The sequence below is a fragment of the Aspergillus stella-maris genome (assembly GCF_047715825.1).
Source record: "Aspergillus stella-maris strain CBS 113639 unplaced genomic scaffold BDV14scaffold_16, whole genome shotgun sequence".
Taxonomy (NCBI): Eukaryota; Fungi; Ascomycota; class Eurotiomycetes; order Eurotiales; family Aspergillaceae; genus Aspergillus; species Aspergillus stella-maris.
The window spans coordinates 333,243-352,480 of record NW_027396810.1 but is presented as its reverse complement, the minus strand read 5'-3'; the positions used below and the strand labels follow the sequence as shown (position 1 = coordinate 352,480).

General features: G+C 50.2%; 10 protein-coding genes across 10 annotated transcripts; 5 read left to right on the top strand and 5 right to left on the bottom strand.

Annotated features, from left to right (window-relative positions):
- Positions 1 to 145: 145 nt before the first annotated feature.
- Positions 146 to 2,623, bottom strand: BDV14DRAFT_198475 (ankyrin repeat-containing domain protein; the record flags this gene model as incomplete). Its single annotated transcript, XM_073772970.1, has 1 exon — positions 146 to 2,623. One exon carries the CDS (start codon positions 2,621 to 2,623, stop codon positions 146 to 148), a length of 2,478 nt encoding a protein of 825 aa, XP_073629975.1.
- Positions 2,624 to 3,293: 670 nt separating this feature from the next.
- On the top strand, positions 3,294 to 4,438 carry BDV14DRAFT_198474 (uncharacterized protein; the record flags this gene model as incomplete). The annotated part of the gene is made up of 3 exons (XM_073772969.1): positions 3,294 to 3,687; positions 3,757 to 4,259; positions 4,316 to 4,438. The coding sequence occupies 3 exons, from the start codon at positions 3,294 to 3,296 to the stop codon at positions 4,436 to 4,438; spliced, it is 1,020 nt and encodes a 339-aa protein (XP_073629974.1).
- A 596-nt stretch (positions 4,439 to 5,034) lies between these two features.
- Positions 5,035 to 5,523, top strand: BDV14DRAFT_198473 (cupin domain-containing protein; the record flags this gene model as incomplete). Its single annotated transcript, XM_073772968.1, has 1 exon — positions 5,035 to 5,523. The coding sequence occupies one exon, from the start codon at positions 5,035 to 5,037 to the stop codon at positions 5,521 to 5,523; it is 489 nt and encodes a 162-aa protein (XP_073629973.1).
- Positions 5,524 to 6,338: 815 nt separating this feature from the next.
- BDV14DRAFT_170455 (alpha/beta hydrolase) lies at positions 6,339 to 7,718 on the top strand. Its single transcript, XM_073768206.1, has 3 exons — positions 6,339 to 7,004; positions 7,069 to 7,172; positions 7,219 to 7,718. The coding sequence occupies exons 1-3, from the start codon at positions 6,555 to 6,557 to the stop codon at positions 7,454 to 7,456; spliced, it is 792 nt and encodes a 263-aa protein (XP_073629972.1). The 5' UTR covers positions 6,339 to 6,554; the 3' UTR covers positions 7,457 to 7,718.
- Positions 7,580 to 8,059, bottom strand: BDV14DRAFT_170454 (uncharacterized protein). The gene is made up of 2 exons (XM_073768205.1): positions 7,703 to 8,059; positions 7,580 to 7,646 (listed from the first exon to the last, which is right to left on the bottom strand). The coding sequence occupies exons 1-2, from the start codon at positions 8,031 to 8,033 to the stop codon at positions 7,642 to 7,644; spliced, it is 336 nt and encodes a 111-aa protein (XP_073629971.1). The 5' UTR covers positions 8,034 to 8,059; the 3' UTR covers positions 7,580 to 7,641.
- A 206-nt stretch (positions 8,060 to 8,265) lies between these two features.
- BDV14DRAFT_198471 (uncharacterized protein) lies at positions 8,266 to 9,306 on the bottom strand (the record flags this gene model as incomplete). Its single annotated transcript, XM_073772967.1, has 2 exons — positions 8,266 to 8,720; positions 8,778 to 9,306. The coding sequence occupies 2 exons, from the start codon at positions 9,304 to 9,306 to the stop codon at positions 8,266 to 8,268; spliced, it is 984 nt and encodes a 327-aa protein (XP_073629970.1).
- Positions 9,307 to 10,008: 702 nt separating this feature from the next.
- On the top strand, positions 10,009 to 11,116 carry BDV14DRAFT_188647 (uncharacterized protein; the record flags this gene model as incomplete). The annotated part of the gene is made up of 2 exons (XM_073771094.1): positions 10,009 to 10,910; positions 10,987 to 11,116. The coding sequence occupies 2 exons, from the start codon at positions 10,009 to 10,011 to the stop codon at positions 11,114 to 11,116; spliced, it is 1,032 nt and encodes a 343-aa protein (XP_073629969.1).
- A 172-nt stretch (positions 11,117 to 11,288) lies between these two features.
- On the bottom strand, positions 11,289 to 13,745 carry BDV14DRAFT_207768 (Zn(II)2Cys6 transcription factor; the record flags this gene model as incomplete). Its single annotated transcript, XM_073775225.1, has 3 exons — positions 11,289 to 12,872; positions 12,912 to 13,462; positions 13,517 to 13,745. 3 exons carry the CDS (start codon positions 13,743 to 13,745, stop codon positions 11,289 to 11,291), a joined length of 2,364 nt encoding a protein of 787 aa, XP_073629968.1.
- Positions 13,746 to 15,405: 1,660 nt separating this feature from the next.
- BDV14DRAFT_198468 (cell wall mannoprotein 1 family protein) lies at positions 15,406 to 16,083 on the top strand (the record flags this gene model as incomplete). The annotated part of the gene is made up of 1 exon (XM_073772966.1): positions 15,406 to 16,083. One exon carries the CDS (start codon positions 15,406 to 15,408, stop codon positions 16,081 to 16,083), a length of 678 nt encoding a protein of 225 aa, XP_073629967.1.
- Positions 16,084 to 16,432: 349 nt separating this feature from the next.
- On the bottom strand, positions 16,433 to 18,503 carry BDV14DRAFT_198467 (major facilitator superfamily domain-containing protein; the record flags this gene model as incomplete). The annotated part of the gene is made up of 11 exons (XM_073772965.1): positions 16,433 to 16,535; positions 16,594 to 16,684; positions 16,751 to 16,866; positions 16,935 to 17,082; positions 17,133 to 17,195; positions 17,250 to 17,440; positions 17,495 to 17,686; positions 17,747 to 17,888; positions 17,946 to 18,253; positions 18,306 to 18,312; positions 18,365 to 18,503. 11 exons carry the CDS (start codon positions 18,501 to 18,503, stop codon positions 16,433 to 16,435), a joined length of 1,500 nt encoding a protein of 499 aa, XP_073629966.1.
- Positions 18,504 to 19,238: the final 735 nt, after the last annotated feature.

Below are 19,238 nucleotides of genomic sequence, written 5' to 3'. Positions count from 1 at the left end.
TTTATCAGGAAGGCGCGACCTCCTGCCTGACCGGTCAACGTAGGCATGGCCCGTAGCTGTGTCTCAAACAGACTTGACCTACTGCTCTCGCGCCAGCTATTGATTGCCAAAGTGCTTCTTCATGAATAGGAACCAAGTCAAGCGGTTAATCTCCCATACTGTGGTTTCCAGGGGTCATTCCATGTTGCTCAAACCACGATACCATTTTGTCTAGGCCGAGATCTGCTGCCACGTCCATGGCCGTCTGGCCATTGCGATTGGTGTGATACATATTGACTCCCCAGGTTCGAAGCCAGTCCACCGTTTTAATACGGCCAAACGAGACAGCGTTGGACAATGGCGTGTTGCCATCAATGTCCTCGCTCTCCAGAGCAGCCTTGGCCGGGCAGCGTTCCTGAGTATCGACAGAAGACGTCGACTTTATATGCTCCACAAGAGCCACCATCGCCTCTACGCTTCCTCCTTGAGCGGCGAAAGAGAAAGTCGTTTGGCCCAGTGAGTCCCGGTACAGAGGATCTGCCCCTAAGCGCAGCAACTCGCGCACAACATCCACGTATCCCCGCCCGGCGGCCCAGCCTAGAGCGGTTCTTTCCACAGAAAATGCCGAAATGGAATCAATGTCGAGATTTGCACCATGCGTCTGGAGTACAATCGTGGCCAGGTCTAGCCAACGTCGTTGTATGGCACGGACGAGGATAGTCCTGGCAACTTGTGGACTTATATTCGTCCCCGCCCCTAGGCTCAGATACAATCTGGCGATATCAGGCGTGTTTCTCTTCTGGATCATGGAAAGTGCTACCCGCTCCTCGTCCACCAATCTCAGCAGTGCTACTGGTTCAGTGCTCGCGCCGGCTTCGACAAGAACCTTGACTATGTCAGTCGATCCCCTCTCGACGGCGGTCATCAACGGGGTTTTCCCTTGCTGATCACATTGATCGGCGGGTTCCCCGTGATCCAAAAACATCTTCACCAGATCAGGCTTTTCGTTTTGCATAGCCAGTGCAAAGGGTGTTTGGCCTTTGTTGTTGGAGGTACGTGGGCTGTTCTGCTCGAGTAGGACCTTGACAATACCCAAGTCCCCTCGTATTACTGCGTGATGTAGCAGTGACTGTCGTTGATTGTCTACCCAGTTCATATCCGCCCCCTTCTCGATAAGTTCATTCACTACATCCGCTGGCTGGTTCTGGACTGCAATCGCAAGAGGTGTCAGGGCAGATGAATTCCCCTCGTTAGTGTGATCAGGACACGACGCTATCAACAACCGCGCCGTGGATGGGCTTCCGCTGTACATGGCGAGATGAAGGCTAGAGTCCCCAGTTTTATTCTTCAATGAGAGGAATGGGGAGAGTCCCTGTAGGTGTAGGAACAGGAGTTTGATTATGTCATCGTGGGCAAGTCGTGAAGCGATCATCAGCGCTGTATTTTGTTCCTTGTCAGTGGCAAGCAAGATACTTGTGCTTTTCTCAGATGCAGCCAACAGACGTCGCACCGCAGAGCTATCGTTGAGATGAGCAGCTGCCAACAAGAGCTGCGATAGTGGCACAGCCGGAACCAACTCCAGCCCTCGATCCAGGAGTAATCTCATACACGGACGATTGTTCTGGTTGATTACGCGGATCAAAACGCGTAGCTCCCCTTCTTCATCAACAGCTGTCATATCAGCTCCGGCGTCCAGCAGCGCCTGCATGATATCGACATTATCGTCATTGTTGTCCTCAGGAGCCGCCTGTAGAGGCGTCAGTCTATGGCGTCTGCGAACATCAACCACAGCACCACACTCGATCAGTGCCCGGACAGTCGTCGTCATCCCACGCCCGGCCGCAGTATGTAACAGGCTGTTGGTAGTTGAAGGATGGTTGATATTCGCACCAACGTCAGCACATTTTCTTACCAACGAAGCGTACTCATCCGAATCCTGTTTCTCCACTCTGTTCATGACGACCCGCAGAAGGGTTTCTCTGTGACCTGGGTACATGGGGTTCAAACCAAGGTCGATGAGGATTTCAAGGAGGGGAATCATGGAGCGAGACTTGAGCAGTCGTTTTACAACCACCGGATCGCTTGCAATATCCATGCCATGACTGACAAGAAGTTGCAGGATGCGTGGATCAAATCGCGCGCCACTCACTACGCTATCCGAGGAACGGCCTACCTTTGTTGACTTGGCAATGATCGCTGCAACATCATACACATGGAGAGCAATTGGACTAGCGCCTGCTTTGAGCAGTACTTCCACGACGGATAGCGAGCGCTTGATTGCCGCTAGATACAAAGGACTGCCACCCACTTCAGGCGCGCTATCCCGAATGGGAGCTCCACGGTCGAGGAGCAACCGGGTTATACCCTCGTTGCCTTTTGCAGTCGCCTTTTTCAAAGCTTCATACAATGCATCGGGTGATGGCTTGGTGTACTGGAACACGAGCTGGAGGGCGGGCGCATTGCATGACTCGGCGGCGCGCACAATGGCGGGCGGATCTTCGTCCAGGCCAGTGCAGTAGAGAGGAATGTTGAGTAATGAGTGAAGTCGTCGACAGGTACATGTTAGCCTGGCGATTTCCTTTGAGTTGGAAAATGCAGCAATGTCGAGCAGGAGCTCGTTTGGGAGCCGTAGTAACGAGTCCATGTAAAATTGTTGTGAAGTTGATGACGCGCCAAGCTGGAAGAAGGAAGAATGAAGAATGGAACTGCTCTTGTTTAAGTAATTAACTGCCTTAGTTGCCTGATTTTGAATTGCTAAATTGCTATTCACCCTGACGAGGGATTGGATCCACAGACCCCTCTTTGGAGAATGGACAACGCTTTGAACTGAAGATGAACAGTCCTATTGTAGGTAGCTCCTCATCTTACTGTTCAGTAATATCCAAGCTCATCACTTGAAATGACCACCAAGCATTGGATGTTCCTCGATCAAGCCAATTGCGAGGCAACCTCCAACAGGCACCCCCCGGGATAACCCCACCAATCCGAAGCCCATTAAAATGCGGTCTGTGCCTGACCTCCACCTCCAGCAGTTAGAATATTGCGCACGCTCCGGCTTCGGGCAGAACCGTTCCTGGATGCGGGCTAGATTGTCTTGACTGCATTGGAGATGGGCGTCATTGGCTGGTGTGGAGGAACAGCGCTGTATGGGTCTGTACTCTCTGGTCCGGTCGGGAAGTTGTTCGAAGAGAAGAGGGGCAGAAAGGTACCTAGCTGGGCCTTTTATATGAGCTAGCTACCCCGGTCTTTCTCTTATCTCTTTCTTCTTGTTATCTCTGTCTTCTATCGCTATCCTCATCGCTCCTCAGGGCACAATGGCGCCAAGCATGACATCCCCATACCCCTCCCCCGCCACACAACCACAACCACACCACCTAGACCTCACCTTCACACACCCTAAATCCCAAATCAATGTTGATGTCATCGAACTCTCTTCTCCAAGCGATACATCCGACTCAGAACCTGACTGCGATAACCTCGACCATGAACGCGCCCGCCTCCACCGCCATCTCGGCCTTGACTCCGCGCATCCCCGGCCATACAACCTGAACCACATCCAACCCCTCTTCTTTATCGAACGATGTCCCGACACAACTATTCCCATAAAGTGTTCTCTACCGGGATGTAAGAGGTCAATAGAGCCTGAGTCGCTGAGGTTGGCGCTTAACCCGGGGATGAGTGGGGAGAGTTGGTTTCGGTCTTCTTCTGGTATGTACCTTACTACCCCTCATTAACCCCCAACAATGAGTGTTATAGACTAATAAGTGGACTGAATAGACTACTATCACCCCTCCTGCTTCGAACTCCTCGCCCCCCTCACTACCTCCCCGCAATACCTCTCCCGCCTCCTCCCCCTAACGAGAAATACATACCCCCTCCGCGGCCTAAAACCCTCGTCCGTATCCGACGGGACATATCTCCTCTGCGGTGGCGCAGAACGTCTAATACTAGAGTGGAAACTGAGAAGATGTATAGAGCTTGACCAGCGCGATGGTTGTTTTGATGCGAAGCGGTATGACCTTGATGATGACGTGCGGGATTTATTGTATAGAGCTGGTGAAAAGGGATATTGGCCTGGTGGAAGACCGAGGGGATTAGATGTTTTTGAGTATTTTACGTTGGTTAAGACTGTTGCGGTTAATGAGGCTGGTGAGTTTGGGGAGGGGTGGAATTTGTTTGACGAGTTCTTGCATCAAGATGGGAAGGGGGAGGGTGAGAGGGAGAGGGAATGGGGGAGGCATGATCTCAGCACCATGTTGGAGGGGTGGGAAGAGGCCGTGGTGAGTCCGGCATCACTTGAAACTCTTGCTCAATATCTTGGACTAATTGTGGACAGAGCCTCGCGTGGCAGGATAAGTCAACCACTGCACTGGAGACCAAGAATGCGCTCTCTCCCACGGCAACTCGCGCAATCAAACGATTATCGACTATCCCCGTGCCGCAGGTGGGATTCCATTAATCGGGTATATTCATAGCATAGCGATGGCTTTTGTTGTTTTTTTGCTTTCTGGAGCCTTCAAAACTAGATTACGCGGGCGTTGGGCTCAGGAGCATAGAGGTTTTTGGGAATATTTAGGGAATAAAAGCGATAGATTATTCTTTTGAGTATTCGAGTTCTATCTGATGTGCGAAAATGAAAAGTACTTCGTAGCATTAGCCAGACTCGGTGGCCAGCCTCTTTTCCCTACGTCAGACGTAAATATCTTTATTTATCAGCAAGGTCTTAGCCCCATCTGCCAGGCTACAATGGGCCGATGCGACATTGGTATAAAGTAGTCCACAGTCAATGGCGATATATGTTAGCAATGCGCAGGCTATTGTCAGCTGTGGATATGCTAAGACATAAGCAAGGTACATGCCGAGTCTTGTCGTGATGATCTTTGTCACACCAAAGGTCTCACCCTTGCCTATGAAGTCTTGGCTTCATGGTATATAATACTTTGCTGCGAAGCTGCGATTTAGCAGTTCTATATCTGATTCTACTATCCCAGACTATCTAAGGACGACTTTCAAGACTCTAGAGGGACAATCATATTCTGAGCTCATAATTTCGAAATGATTTCTAATTTTGTTCTGTCGTTGTTGTCCCTGTCACTTGGCGCCATCCCACTGGCATCAAGCCAGAGCACTTTCTCGCCCTCTGTACCGGAAGCCCAACCTAGAACCAAAATCTATACCCCAAAAACATTCAACACAACAAACACAAACACCACCTTCACCGGCTCCGTCTACCAAACAATTATCCACTCATCAAACGAAACATCCATAGCGCATGTCCTCTTCACACCCTCGGCCCGCACATACTGGCATACCCATGAAGAAGGGCAGATATTGTACATTACATCAGGCCACGGGTGGATTGCCGAACTTGGCGAGGAGCCGAGAAGGATTGCGGAGGGGGATGTTATCTTTGCGCCGCCGGGGACGACGCATTGGCATGGGGCGGATAGGGGGAGTTTGATGGGGCATTTTGTTGTTGGGCTTGGGGGGGCGAGGTGGGCTGGGCCTGTTGGGGAGGGGGAGTATCCTGGTGGGCGGAGTTAAGAGGTAGACAGTTTGTTTAAGATTGAGTGCATAGTGTCCATTACGCTTGGTGGTGTTCGGTATGGCCTTGACGAATAGGCGCGTTTTGGGTGTGGTTTGAAGGAAGCACATTTATGTAGATGATTGAGTCCGCGTTCTTAGTTCTCTTGACGCCGTTTCGTAGGTTTAACATTGTCGTCTTTATGTCAATTTCAGTACCCGGGCCAGAGTGACGTGCCTGGTAGTTCCGTGTGAGCTAGATGATATTGTCAATGATGCATGGGATGATCCTGTGCATACGCAGCTTGCTTATGTCCCGCCACTGCCGAGAAGGATCAACGGGTAGTACCCCGAAATATTTTGGCAACACAAGGACAGGGACCAGAGACCTTGGCAGGTGTGATTCTAGGAAATACTTGCAGGGCAACTACCGAGCGTTTATCCGAACTCAGGTCAGTTGGGTTTGTAGGCTCTCGCGTCGCCTAGCCTTTTCTTTGTATGAGTCTGGCCTAGTCCATCCCTGGTTGTGAGCCAAGCATAACTGTATTCAGCGTTTCTGAGCCTAGGCTCAGTGTTTTGCAGCATGGTAGAATGGCATTGATGATGAACTAAATTCGACATTATACCTCGAAGCCTGAATTCGTTTCCAGGCTCAGGTGTGGCCCGAAAGATGCGGGATGTTGCGTCTAGCCCAGCCCGGCCCTAGTGAGTTCTTTGTTGCGAAAAAGCAAATATACATATGCGAACAAAGAAACGCAGTAGACTTGATAGGAATAGTGGCCAATGGCATGTTACACGGCAGATCGATCTTCGACAGACCTGTTCCCCTCCTGCGCGGGGTTCGACCGCAAGGAGTCTTTTCTCTCGCGGGAAAGGAACGACCAGCTGTCTTTTAAAGACGCGTGCTTTCCTCTTCTGTCTTGAAAGAAAAAGTGGAAGGAACGCGTCTCGACGTCGATATCCAAGAGGAAAGTGCGACCATCGTCCATAGTAGCCTTGATCGCGTCTTGTCCAGGCAAACGCATCCGTTCAACATCTCTTTCGCTGCTTCAATGGCTCCAACGCAAGCTCTCAGACCGACAATTGTCTTCATCCCAGGCGCATGGCACACGCCAGCGACATTTGACCTCCTCCTTCCACCGCTCCACGCGGCCGGATATCCAACGACATCTGTACATCTCCCCTCTACCGGTGCGGTCGGTCCGGTAAAATACGCCGAGGATGTCTCCGCCATTCGAAAGGTCGTGGCTGGGCTTGTGGAGATGGGGCAGGAAGTCGTTGTGGTTGCCCACTCGTACGGTGGTTGTCCGTCAACAGACGCGGTGGCAGGCCTCGGACGGAAGAATCGGACATTGAACCTCGTTGGCGGTGTTACTCAACTCATCTACATTGCTGGTCTTGTTCCGACAAAGGGGAATTGTGTTGCTGAAGCATTAGGAGCATTTGGGAATGATGTGCCCAGGGAGAAGGGTGGCCCCTGGATGGAGATTACAGACATGGGGGTATATGCCTCTATCTCCGCAGATTCTAACCTTATTCCGGTGTATACTGACTTCCACTGACCAGGGTGGGCTCACCACAATCGCAAATCCTGAACAATGCTTTTACCATGACCTCCCTCCGGAGCTTGCCAAGTACCACGCTTCATTGCTCCGAACACATTATTCACCGTTCGTACACCCCGACTCGACATCGACGCTAGCTAACGAATGACAGAACGAGCTCTGAGTCTTTGGAGTACGAAGCGTACAGGGATATCCCCGCCGCATACATATATTGCGAGGATGATCGGGCGTTTCCCCTACAGCGCCAGAAGCAAGTCGTGGAAGCCACAGGCATTCGTCGTACGATTTCTCTAAAGACCAGTCACTTCCCTTTTTTTTCAGACCCCAACGCTGTTGCTGGTTTCATTAGACAGCTGCTCGAGGAGCCTCCGTGGGCAAACAAATTGTGAATTGAAGGCGGAACTTTGGTGAATTTGATTATTGTTTGTGGAACCTCAAGGGTACTGTAAAGCTGGATCTTCATAGGCAAAGCTCATTCAAGTTTTGAAATGCAATCTGGCCTGGGCCATCCTGCAGAACATCAACCCACATTATACTCTTTACCTTCTCCCTCATAGTACACCAGTCTACTACATCACCGTGAGATTTCCACATCGTCTTCATCCAGTCTTCTTCCACGTTGACATCGAAAACAGAAATCGCACCCACAATTATTACCCACCCCATAATGTCCGTCGTATGACATGCTCTGTCATTCCTCATAACCTCACAACAAGCCCTCTTGAGACAATTAGCTAGGTATGGATATTGCGCCCTCGTCCCAGGAAACTGAAAAGTCGTAATCAAAAACGCAAGCATAGCAAGCCGTAGACACTCAGATAGCCCGTCGCTTAGAGATCCTTGCAATTGGAGCAGCCGATACTGGAATGAACAGACCACGCTATGGTATTCCTCTATTGTTCTTCGTTGACGAGTCACGTGTGCGGAGTTTATCAGGGTGCTGTAGTGCTGCATCTCCTTGAACATTGGGAGAAGCCGGCTATCAACAACGCCATACAGCATTTCAGTCGACGGAGAGAAGGAATTAAGACCAAGGCCAGGCCCCTGAAGCCCAGGGCCATACTCAGCATTAATTGGCCGAGCACAGAACACCCCCTGCATCCCCGAATTCAGAGCGTAAACAAGGTCAACCCTGCATAAGCAAAGCATTAGCAAGCCCGACCTGAATCTCAATGGTAAGAAAGAAAGAAGAACACTCTTACCTGGAAAGCTTAATAATCAACTTCTCATTCCCTCCGAACCCCTGTATCCCGCCTCGAAGAAATACCAACATCTTTAAACCCGCTACATGCGCCTTAGCACCCTCATGGTCGCCCATCATACAGCAGAACATAGTTAATATCACAACAACAGCAATCGTCGAATCAGCCAGTGCTATACTCGAATCAGGATGTGAGAGACGCTTGTTCAGATGCATAATTGTATTTCGCAATGCACCGTATGTTGGTGCAGTTATGGACTTCAATTTCCCTTCTGGGTGAGTCGCATATTGACATTGAGATTGAGAGAGGTCCCGCAGAACACAAGCCATGAAGAATATACACTGTAGATATGAGGGGTCGGTGAATGTCCAATTTGCCCAGGGGCACGTTGCTATGTTGTACGCTGTGAATGCGGTGGTGGGGTACATTGTTGATGTAAAGGCGTTGAGGACTGGATTTGGATATTAATCGATGGTGATACGGTAGAATGGAAAGGGTTGCGGCTTACAGTCGAAAAGAAAAGCCTTATCATCAGTGGTCACTTCGAATGCGAAGTGCAAGAGGGAGAGGGTTGAAGGGGTGTAGATTTTTGTTAGGGTTTGTTGTTCTAGTTGGGTAAATGCGTGATGATTCTCGTTCTCCCCCTGATTTGCACCGGAGTTGTACTGGCTGAGTTGTAGGTTGATTCCGGTCTCATCGTGGCAATCCTTATTTCCTAGTCCTGGTATGCTGGAATTTACCAAGGCAGGAGACCGAGAGTAAGATTCAGGACCCGAAACCTCAAAGCCAAAAGTTGAGCCAGAACTGCCCTCCGCCAGCCCCTCACTCAAATGCAAACTAGATCTCGATCTGGAGCTCAATGTACTGCTCGGTGATACTCGTCTCGGAGCCCGCGGTCCCAACCCAATAGTCCTGTTCTTCCCCCGCATACAGTGGCTCCGGATCGTCTTGCGGTCTGTGGGCTGCGGCTTGCCGGAATTATTGACGGAGACAAATGCAAAGCCGTGCTCGTGCTCGTGCTGTACTACCGTAGCCATTGTTTGCTAGGTACCCAAATGAGACGGGAGTCAGTGCTGTCGGGTGTAACGCGTTCCTGGTGGTGTCAGATCTTGGAGTACTGGTGGAGCACAAGGCTGACACCGGCAGTTTTCTCCGGAAAATCCGTTATCGCCGGGATGTACACTGGAGAGAATCTGACGCTGGAATCATCGCAAAGGTTCGAAGGTGTCAAGAATGACCTTGGAAACTCCAGGGGCATTCAGGAATAAGAGGAAGCCCATGAGCCTGAGGGCGCCGCGGCTGAGGCATGCGGGTCGTTGGACGGGCCGGGCCCACCAGATTGCTTTCTCTTCTTGGGCTAGCGCAAGCATCTTTCGGGATTCTGGCCAATGGTGTTACTTTAACGCACATGGCTTTTCCACAGCAGTAGCCAATCGTCGTATGTTATCAGTGACCCGCCAGATTGTATTCCTCATCCGGGCGGTTGGCAAAGACGAAGATCTGGGAGATTGGTCGTTAAAAATGCTCGAGCATTTGCTCTCTAGTAACCACCAATCCCTATCACGGATGGAGAGAAGTCCATCAGTCCGTAGTCTCAGGAAATAATAATCAAATGTCGTATATCCGAAGACAAATCGAGCTTGGAAGAAGGGTATATATACCTGGTACCTAGGGGTGCATCTTCCTCAGCCAACTCCTACTATATATCATCAAACTCCATTTCCCCTTCCGCAGCGAACATGTCAAAGTCTCTATCTCACGGCCCAGCAGGTTCCTTCGTCTGCTACTTCCTCAAATCAATGACAACGGCCCGAACAACCACCCGGACACCCGTCGATCTATCGCTCAAAACCGCCATCATAACAGGCGGGACCAGCGGTCTAGGGTATGAATGCGCTGCTCAATTGCTATTCAATAACCTCTCGCACCTGATTATAACAGCTCGCAACAAAGGGAAGGGTTCAGAAGCAGTCAAATCACTCCAATCCCGCTTTCCAAGTGCAAAGATTGAAGTTTGGAATCTTGATATGCTGGACTATGAATCTATCAGGAGCTTCGTGGAAAAGTGTGACCAATTGGACAGAATTGACATCATTATACTCAACGCAGGCATCGTCGCGGGAAAGTTCAAAATCAACGAAAAGACAAAGCACGAGGAGTGTTTCTCCGTGAATTATCTCTCCACGGCACTGCTAAGTATCCTGCTCTTGCCGGTCCTCAAAGATAAACGGCCACCTGGTGACGAACCGGCTCGTTTAACGCTAATCGGCTCGGGACTCGCCCTCGCTGCTACATTTGCAGAGCAAAAGGCCTCCAGTATCCTATCTGCATTCGATGACCCGGTTTTCTTCAAGAGTACAGAGCGGTATAACACCACGAAACTATTGTTGCTGTTCTTCGTCTCGTCGCTGAGTACCTTGGTTGATCCCACCGATGTCATCGTCAACGTTTGCGATCCTGGGTTCGTCGATACGCCTGGTTTGGATCGGGACTTGTCGGGGTTTGAGCAGGTTATGCTTGGGGCTTTTCGGTGGGTTGTGGCGAGGAGCTTGAGGGATGGGGCTTGGGCTTACATCAATGCTGTGGTTGTTAAGGGGGCGAGGAGCCATGGGGGGTGGGTTGCGAATTGGGATGTTCATCCGTGAGTCCATCGTTACTCTTCTTTTTTCTATCTATCAAGCAGACACAAATCGTTACTGACGTTGGAGTGCTTTTAGGTTGCCGAAGATAATGTATACACCTGACGGAAAGGTAGATGGGGAGAGACTCTGGGAGGAGACACTGGATGAGTTTGAGTGGGCAGGCGTTCGTGGGATCTTGGCGTCAATGGAGAGACGGTCTGCGTAGACCACTGACGTGGCCTCATGCTTTGAGATCTATGTATTTTGCGTAGTAAATCATGTGCTTCTTGTTGCAGACAGGCTGACTGCTTCGTCTGCGGCTTTTTGTGTATAATTTCTTCTGATAATATTTGTTGGTGTTTCATGTATCAAAGTTGATAGCCCAGCTTTCGCTACTATCACCACCTTCTGCCATCGAATTCCGACCCAAATAGCCCATCAGTATAACTTATTACTCGATCAAGCCCTGTGAATTGCTGATCTAGTAACATCTGCGACATGGTCATCGAATCATCAGGGTCAGATCCCAGAGCTGTCGTTAGAATCCCCGTAACACTGCCATTATCCGGAATGGGTACGTTGAGTGGAAATGAAGCTGGCGTCAAAGGTGTTATTCCAGGTCCAGGCTGGTTTGTCAGCGGGGGAAGATTGCCAGTTAAACCTTGCCTGTTATTTGAGCGACCATCTGGATAAGACTGAAGATCGCGAGAGGGATCAGTAGCTTGTGTTGAATGATGTATGTCGTCATTATTCCTGGCGTTTCCAGGCCCTGCTTCCATATCTTGGTGTGATGGGCTATTGTTGTCTGAGTATAGTACTTCGTTAGTGTAAGCGGCAATATTGATGTAGAAAGATTCCTCATGCATGCATCGTTGGTGTAGTTGAATCAATGTTGATGAGTACCTGGCAGGTAGGTTCTTGTGTCCAGGTTGTGACTGATTCCCTGCCCACCGACTAGACATGGCGTCGAGACTCTGAACCAGAACCCAAAACTCGGCCGCTATGCCGGCTTGTCTCTGACTGTTTTGCCAATATAGAAGAAGAGTACGAGCAGCAATAAAAATGCAGAAAGCAAATTGACTGCTTAGAGGAGAGGCCGGGAGGGAACTCTTCAAGTAGTGGCTTGTGATGGAGGCCACTTCGATCGCTGCTGTTTGACACGTTTCCATGCTGCAGACACTGGGAAGACGGCTCTTGAATGGCCATTCGCGCAAGGGAAATGCAATCGGTTGGTGGAGCATAATCATAGATGCGTTGTGAGTGACGTGGGCGAGAGTCAAGTTAGGATCCATCCTGGTCGACCCCTGCTGCGCAACATTGACCGTCCACTTCTGGGGAAGCAGCATCTTCCAGTGCACGAGTCGCAAGTCTAGTTCTTTGAAACGGGTAAGCCAGGCCCCAAAATCTTTCTGGTCATTTAAGTTGACTCTCTGCTGTAAGAAGTATGTGGTTACTCGACTCAAGGATTCTGTTGCCTCGATGCAATAGGCGTAGGCCCCGACAGTGGACATGTCGACGACTGAGGCTGCTGCGCCAGGCGAGGTGCCCGCATCGGAAAGTGTATTGTCCTGCTCTTCTGGACGAGCCTGAACGGGATGACTCGGGAGGAAGGCGATAGGATTCCCGATACGACCAGCGGATCTATCCCATATCCCAAAGTAAGGGGTTGTTACCGGGTCCTCCTTGCGCCAGGTAATTCCGTCGCACGGCAAACGACGCCGAACGTCGTCGGCAGTCAGGCTAGTGTTCCAGCCCATACTTACAGAGCACAAGCGGTCCAAGGTAAAAACTGCCCAGAAGATCCTTCGTCGTTCCTCGGCATCTGTCCAATCTCTGGGCGGGGGTAGAGATTGATAGGGTTGTGAAAAAGGGTGTTGCATCGTCTCGTCATGCTCAACTGTAAGTTGAAGATATTCCACCATGCGCGATAGAGACCCAACTATGGGCCATGCGTCCGAAGTGTGACCACTCCCAATCTGCAACTGTAAGCTAGAATATCAGCGATGGGAATATCTACCTACATAATCGCAGGCTATTATAATCAGTGCTTGTAGGTTCTCCACAGATGGATGCTTCAAGGCTCGAGCTACCAGCCAGTCTCGCACATCATCTGCCTCGCTCATAGACTGGTTGAGGTAGGTAGCAACATCCTCGTCGACAATGTATCGCTTTGAGATAAGTGTCATGGCATGAACGACAAGTTGGAGCTTTCCTCGTTCAGCATCCTCAACAAGACGCCTACGTAGTCGACCTTCGTGGATGATTGGAGTCCATGGGTGTATGTAGATGAAGTAAGCCTCCAAGACATGGCTGAGGATGGAGTCGTCCGGTATGGCTGGGAATATTGAAGGCACTTCATAGGACCCATTTTCGTCTTTCCGCCGCCGCTTAGTGGAATTTTCTGAACCACTTGCTCGTTGGATAAGACTCGATTGTCTGTCAAGTTTCTGTAGACCGGCGGCAAGTGTAGACAGGAGGTTATGGATGGTGGAGTCGCTCTGTGGAGCAGGTCCTTCTTCCTCGAAGCTCTCCAGCTTGGCTTGCTGTCTGCTAACGGACCTCTCTAAAACATCTGACGACGGCATCAGCAAAGGATGGACATGAGCTAGCCAGACAATAGACCCACCCAGTCGCCGATGTATGTTATCCAATGCCCCGGCCTTCATTCCAGGTTTAGCACGCTTTGTCTCGTAGTAGCACTCGGAGAGGGTCTTCCGACACTGCTGACAAGCTGGTAGTTCCCTAGAGCACCGAAGCTTGCGCCTTCGGCACGAGTTGCATGCATGGCCGGCCTCAGAACCTCGGGGCGGGTTCTCAGGAGATCCCGAGGGGTCTGGACCATTATAGTCATCCATCCTTCAAAGCATTGTTTCGCGGAAGTCGAGTCGGTATCTCGAAGATGAGGTTGCAAACTGAAAGCTGTAGAGGTTGTCGCCCCTGAAGCTCCCCCGCAGTTCGCGAGAGATATCCCGACTGCCGAGCTGCCGCCATTTTCCCGATCAACCCTTTGTCTTCTAGAAAAGCCGTTTCTTCCTCTAGACACATAGCTATCTTGAATAGAAAGAAAGCGCCTCTTTTACCCCTGCTGAGATAACCGAGGCAGTCTCTAGGACACCGAGTTTTGCGGCTTGCGTGGTGACTAGGAATGTTGCGTCCAACAGGGAGCTCTAGGCTCGGCTTCGGAGGATTGGCAGCGGGGGTCGGTGAAACTCTTTCCGCTTATGATATTTTGACATTCCTGCAATGGGGTGTACATGCTTGGCGCGAATATCTGAAACTGGTGAACGCGAAGGCGAGTTCTTTGGTGGCGGCGATGGGCAAGAATTGACGGGAAAGATACCTACTGATTTTTTAGGAGACCCTGGAAACCCCAGGATGACAAATTAACACCCGCTTCGTCATAGACTTTGTTTACGTTGAGCAGGGGCAACAAGTACTGGGCAGGCACTGGGTCGTTCCTTCCGTCCATGGTGAGGCTTGCAGCGGAAGGTCCGAGGCATATGGACCCACGGCATGACGGGAGTCTCTCCTTTCCACAGGCAGCGACACTTGTCACATATTTCTAATACTTACAACCAGTATATGCAGCTTATGGGCCTCGAAAAAAACATCCTTCGACTTTCCGTGGCGTGCGGCGACGATCTATTCTTGCATCAGGTTTAGGATCAGCTCAGAATTCTTGCGCCCTACACGATGTTATATTCGCCTTGCAAGCAATTAAGGCCGGTGCAGTGGAAGAGCGAATTTGCGGACTCCATGGCAAAATTTGGTTGGCAAATATTCTGATGCATGAAGACAGGGCAACCATCGAGCCTCGGGCAATGTGAAACCCAACGGCTCTTCCAGTCTGGAGTAAGGAAGCCTTCTAACTCTACTACCTCCAGTCCTATCGTGTACTTGAAGTTGAAGATGGCCTCGGTAGTGTCCGTGAAGGGCGGATCGAAAATTGGCCAATGGGCCCAGAACTTAGGAATGAGATCCGCTCCTTGGTATGGCCACATTTTCGGCATAGAGTTGCCTGGAACTAGGTTAATTGTTCCAGACTTGAGACCATGCAAAAGTCCTTGTATGAAACCTACCATATGCTTCTTCGTCATCGCTTGACTTGTCAGTTGCTCCGAGCCCTGGGTGGCTTGATAACCAGGTCCGTGATGATCCCCACGTTTCAAGATCCGCAGATCAAACAACTCAGCCGGCCCGAAACAGCCCAGGAACTAAAGCAGTAGTTCACGCGTACCGCAACCCACAAATTAGCCTGCTGAAACCGGGCACCAAAGCATCTCCAGCTCACCATGGTTCGAACCACATGATCCAATGTATCAGACCTAGAGACCATCTTCTCATCCGAGCAATAAAACTATCATGCTACATACGCAATGTGCATGTGCACGGGGACTCAAAACTACTTAAGGGTGCCCCTCAACCGCTCGACCAACGACCCCGTCAACACGAAATTCAACACCAATTTCTTACTTGCACGAATACCCAAACCCTAGACTCTACCAAATTACCAGTATGAAGCTCGCAAGCACTCTCACCGGCTTTTCTCTGGCCCTGGCAACCTCTGTGAGCGCCACAACCCACGGCGCAACTCACGCACACACGGCGCGTGACCTCGACACAATCAAGGGCGTCCTCAGCGACATCGACACCCAAGTCACCTCGCTAAACGACGCGATCACTGCGAAACCCCTTGACACCTCGAGCATTATCAGCCAGTCTAACAAGCTCTCAACCACAATTACCTCAGGAACCGACACCGTCAATTCCCAAGACGTCCTCGAAAACCTCGACGCCCTCGCCCTCGTCAGCCCAACCCAAAAGCTAGCCGATAATACCGACGAAGCAGTCCAATCCCTCGTTGACGTCAAAGCCGAAGTCATTAAATTGGGCAAGGGATGCAAGAGCCTTCAGCAGCTGGAGAAGTTGCATGATGGTGCTACAGCCTTGGCTGGGGCTATTGTCGCTAAGGTCCCCGAGGGCCTAGGTGGAATTGCCAAGGACCTCAGTGATAAGATCTCGGCGGCTATTCAGAAGGGCGTTGATGCTTATCAGGGAAGTTGCACCAAGTCGGACTCGAGCTCTGCCTCTGACTCTGGCTCGGGTACCTCCAAAGATTTCCCTACGCCCAAGATGCCGGTTCCGGTGAATGTTACCCCTCGCCCCAAGCCTGCAGGCTCTTGTGCTGCCTAGGCGTAGTACGATGCCGCTCCGCATTGCCGGATTCAGCTACGTCCTTCAATGTCAACGCTGGCGACGACATCATGGGATTATATCTAAACTAAATGTGGTCGATGTGTATAATTCTATTGTTGGATAAGAACCCATTGATTATTTATTAAGTATTCAATGAACGATTTGAATTCAACAGCTTTATTCTTACTGTAAAGTTGAGAATGTACGTTTCTCTCGTAACGGAGCACATGAAAAGATATAGACAAGATTGCTAGGACGATCGTCCACTTTGCACTAATGCAGAAAACGTCCCAAAGAACAGCGATATCTAAAATACCAAGGTTTTTACTCTCCATTCTTGCGTAGTCTAGATGCTATCATTACGGATCGTGACGTCGGGTCTTTTGGCGGTGGTTAAAGACGACGGTCCTTCTTCGATCACATCCGCGGCACGAGCATCCATCCTAGGCCTGACATTAAATGGTCAGCAGCCTATAACGGTATAGAAAAGACTTCTATGACCCTTACCTGAGATACCTAACCTGCATAACGCGCAAAGTAGTAGCAAGGATGCAAACAAGCGAACAGAGCGCAATGCAGGATTGCCATCCGTATTTATCTGCGAAACATCATAAGCATTAGCGATAACTATAGACTTTGTAAGACACTGGAATGGTAAACCCACAATACGGCGCCTGACTAGCAGGCCAAACAAGAACCTGACTCCATGCTGATATAGCATAATAACCAGCGATCGCGGCACCAACGGTAAGGGTTCGCTCTTCGGCTTCCTGTGGCGCACTGCAGGGCAAATGAGTTAGAAGATGTTCTCCAGTGGCATGTAGGCCATGGATCGTGCTAGGTCATACAGATCAGAAAGCCACGCCCAGATGAGAGGTGCAGTGCCGAGGGAAATCGTGGACAGGAAATACCCTGCGTATGCAGAGGGCAGGGGCGTTCCTTTGGGGTTTGTTGTCCATATTGTGAGGATAACTGCTGCGATTATGCCGATAGCCGCTGCTTCATGTGAGAGAGTGGCTTATGTCTTAGGGTGCGACGATACGTACCTTGGACCACGATCAAGACCCATCTCGTCCGCAGGATATCAGATAGGAACGCCCAAATCCAAACTTATATATATTAGGACCCGATTGACGAGGATAGGTAGTATGGAAGCCACGTACCGAAAGCAACAGTAATAATGTTACCACCAAGAGGAATTAGGTTAACCTGCTCAGTGGACCATCTGGGCGATCCATCACTATTTGCAATTGACTTGAGAAACAGGTTAAAGTAGTTATATCCCGAGGTCCCAATAACCATGGCAATGTACATGACTCCGATTACATACACCAACCAGGTCGAAAAAGTGCGTCTAGTAACAGTCAATAGGCAGCTCTCGCTGAGCGGGTTTGGCAGAAGAACATACTTAGCAGCAGCCCAAGTAACGGGCTTCATACTAACCCTGTTCTCCCTATCCAGTCGATGCAGAGCATACTCGGTGTGATTTCTCTTCAACCAGAAGGACCAAGGGTTCGGCTTCTGGGGCGTGTCCGGGAGCATGAAGAACCCGGCCAGACCCCAGATCACCGTTATGATAGCGTTGATTACAAAGAGCCATCTGGCAGCAATAGATATTAGTAGGTTTCCAGACGCAGGATCTAGAGAAACGCAATCGTACCTCCACCCAGCAAGCCCGTTCCTGCTTTCCATGGTGCTAACAATAGCCGCTTGCATGGCGCCAGATATTATTTGTCCGACGGCCTGGCAGGAATGATAGAAGCCGATTCGCTTCGCCATTTCGAGAGGGGTATACCATGACACTGTTCCAGACATGCGTCAACACTGATTGATATAAATTGGCAGGGGCATTCACTTACTGAACAACGTGATCATCCCAGGATAAGCCGAACTCTCGCACAAACCCAGAAATACCCTCAGAACATACGCCTGCTTCGCACTCTTAATAAGTGCAAACAGTCCTGTAATCATGCCCCAAAGAACTTCGAGCGCGGGTAGCCACCAGCTCGGTCGGACATAAGTGATAATGATCTGGGACGGGATGATCATGATGCAGTAAGGAATATTGAAGTAAGTGGTGAACAAATTCAACTCGTTTCCATAAAGCGCCAAGTCTTCTTTCATACCGGAGACATAGGCATTGCTGATGTTTTGTTGATCTAGGGACCTGAAGCTTTATCAATGGATTTTCCACGACGGTTCTTAAAAGCCGTACATACTTTATGACTGAGAGAAAAGTTAGCCTTGTCCCCGTGGCTCAGAGTATAGAGTTACCTACTTTGCGAAATACATCCAAATGTCAATAGGAACATGTCCAATCTCCTCACCAGGCTTCTCTCCTCAGCCGACCCAGCAGGCATCAGTGCCTCTGGTACCCCTTTCGTGCTGGTTTGGACTGATGATTTCGATCTCCCCATGTTGCTTCCTGGTTTCTGTGTGAGCCTGAATATTGACAGGGAGCACCTTTAAGGGTGATGATTATGTTCGTACTGGAACCTTGGGGTTTTCTAGGATCTGTGCACGAGAGCGAGAAAGCGCGGGGCTGGGTCACAAGACTGGCGAGGGGAAGAATGTCGGAATTATGTACAACGGGCCCCGTGAAACATGAGTATGTGATAGCTTATCAGTGCAGTCAGGTACTCTAGTATAGCGCACGAAGTTGGAGATGCCGTGGAGTGACATTGCTTGTCGCTGAGGGCCTATCAGGATACAGTCAAGATCCACGTTAGAGTCGGAGAAGATTCAAGATAACCATCCTCAAGGGATGACTGTGGTTACGTGCATCCCAGATCGTGTAAGGTACATTGCGTGTTCTCTAATGATTGAGGCTCGTATTAACTCTAGAGTATGTCCATACCCAACAGGTTCGGTCTAGATTGGCCAGAGATAAGGACCTCCAGCATAGCGACCACCTGTCGCACCACCATAGCTGCAGATCTTTCGGGCGCGCCGAACAAAGATAGACTATCTCACACAAGTGTGCCAAGTCCTGTGACCGTCAACTTGGCATGTTTACTCCAAAGAGGGGTCAGGTACTCGATTGCCTCGAAGATAGTACGAGACATGCGACGGTGAGACGTACGGATAATACTGCGCCTAGCAGTGTAGTCACGACATTTTAGACACTTTAAATAATGTACCTAGATAATAGA

Excerpts from the sequence above, each read along its gene's own strand:
- BDV14DRAFT_170454 (XM_073768205.1), bottom strand. The coding sequence starts at position 8,033 with ATGTTCAAGGAGATGCAGCACTACAGCACCCTGATAAACTCCGCACAC.
- BDV14DRAFT_170455 (XM_073768206.1), top strand. The coding sequence starts at position 6,555 with ATGGCTCCAACGCAAGCTCTCAGACCGACAATTGTCTTCATCCCAGGC. Across the intron at positions 7,005-7,068 it reads TGGAGATTACAGACATGGGG|GGTGGGCTCACCACAATCGC; the intron begins GTATATGCCTCT and ends TCCACTGACCAG. Across the intron at positions 7,173-7,218 it reads CTCCGAACACATTATTCACC|AACGAGCTCTGAGTCTTTGG; the intron begins GTTCGTACACCC and ends AACGAATGACAG.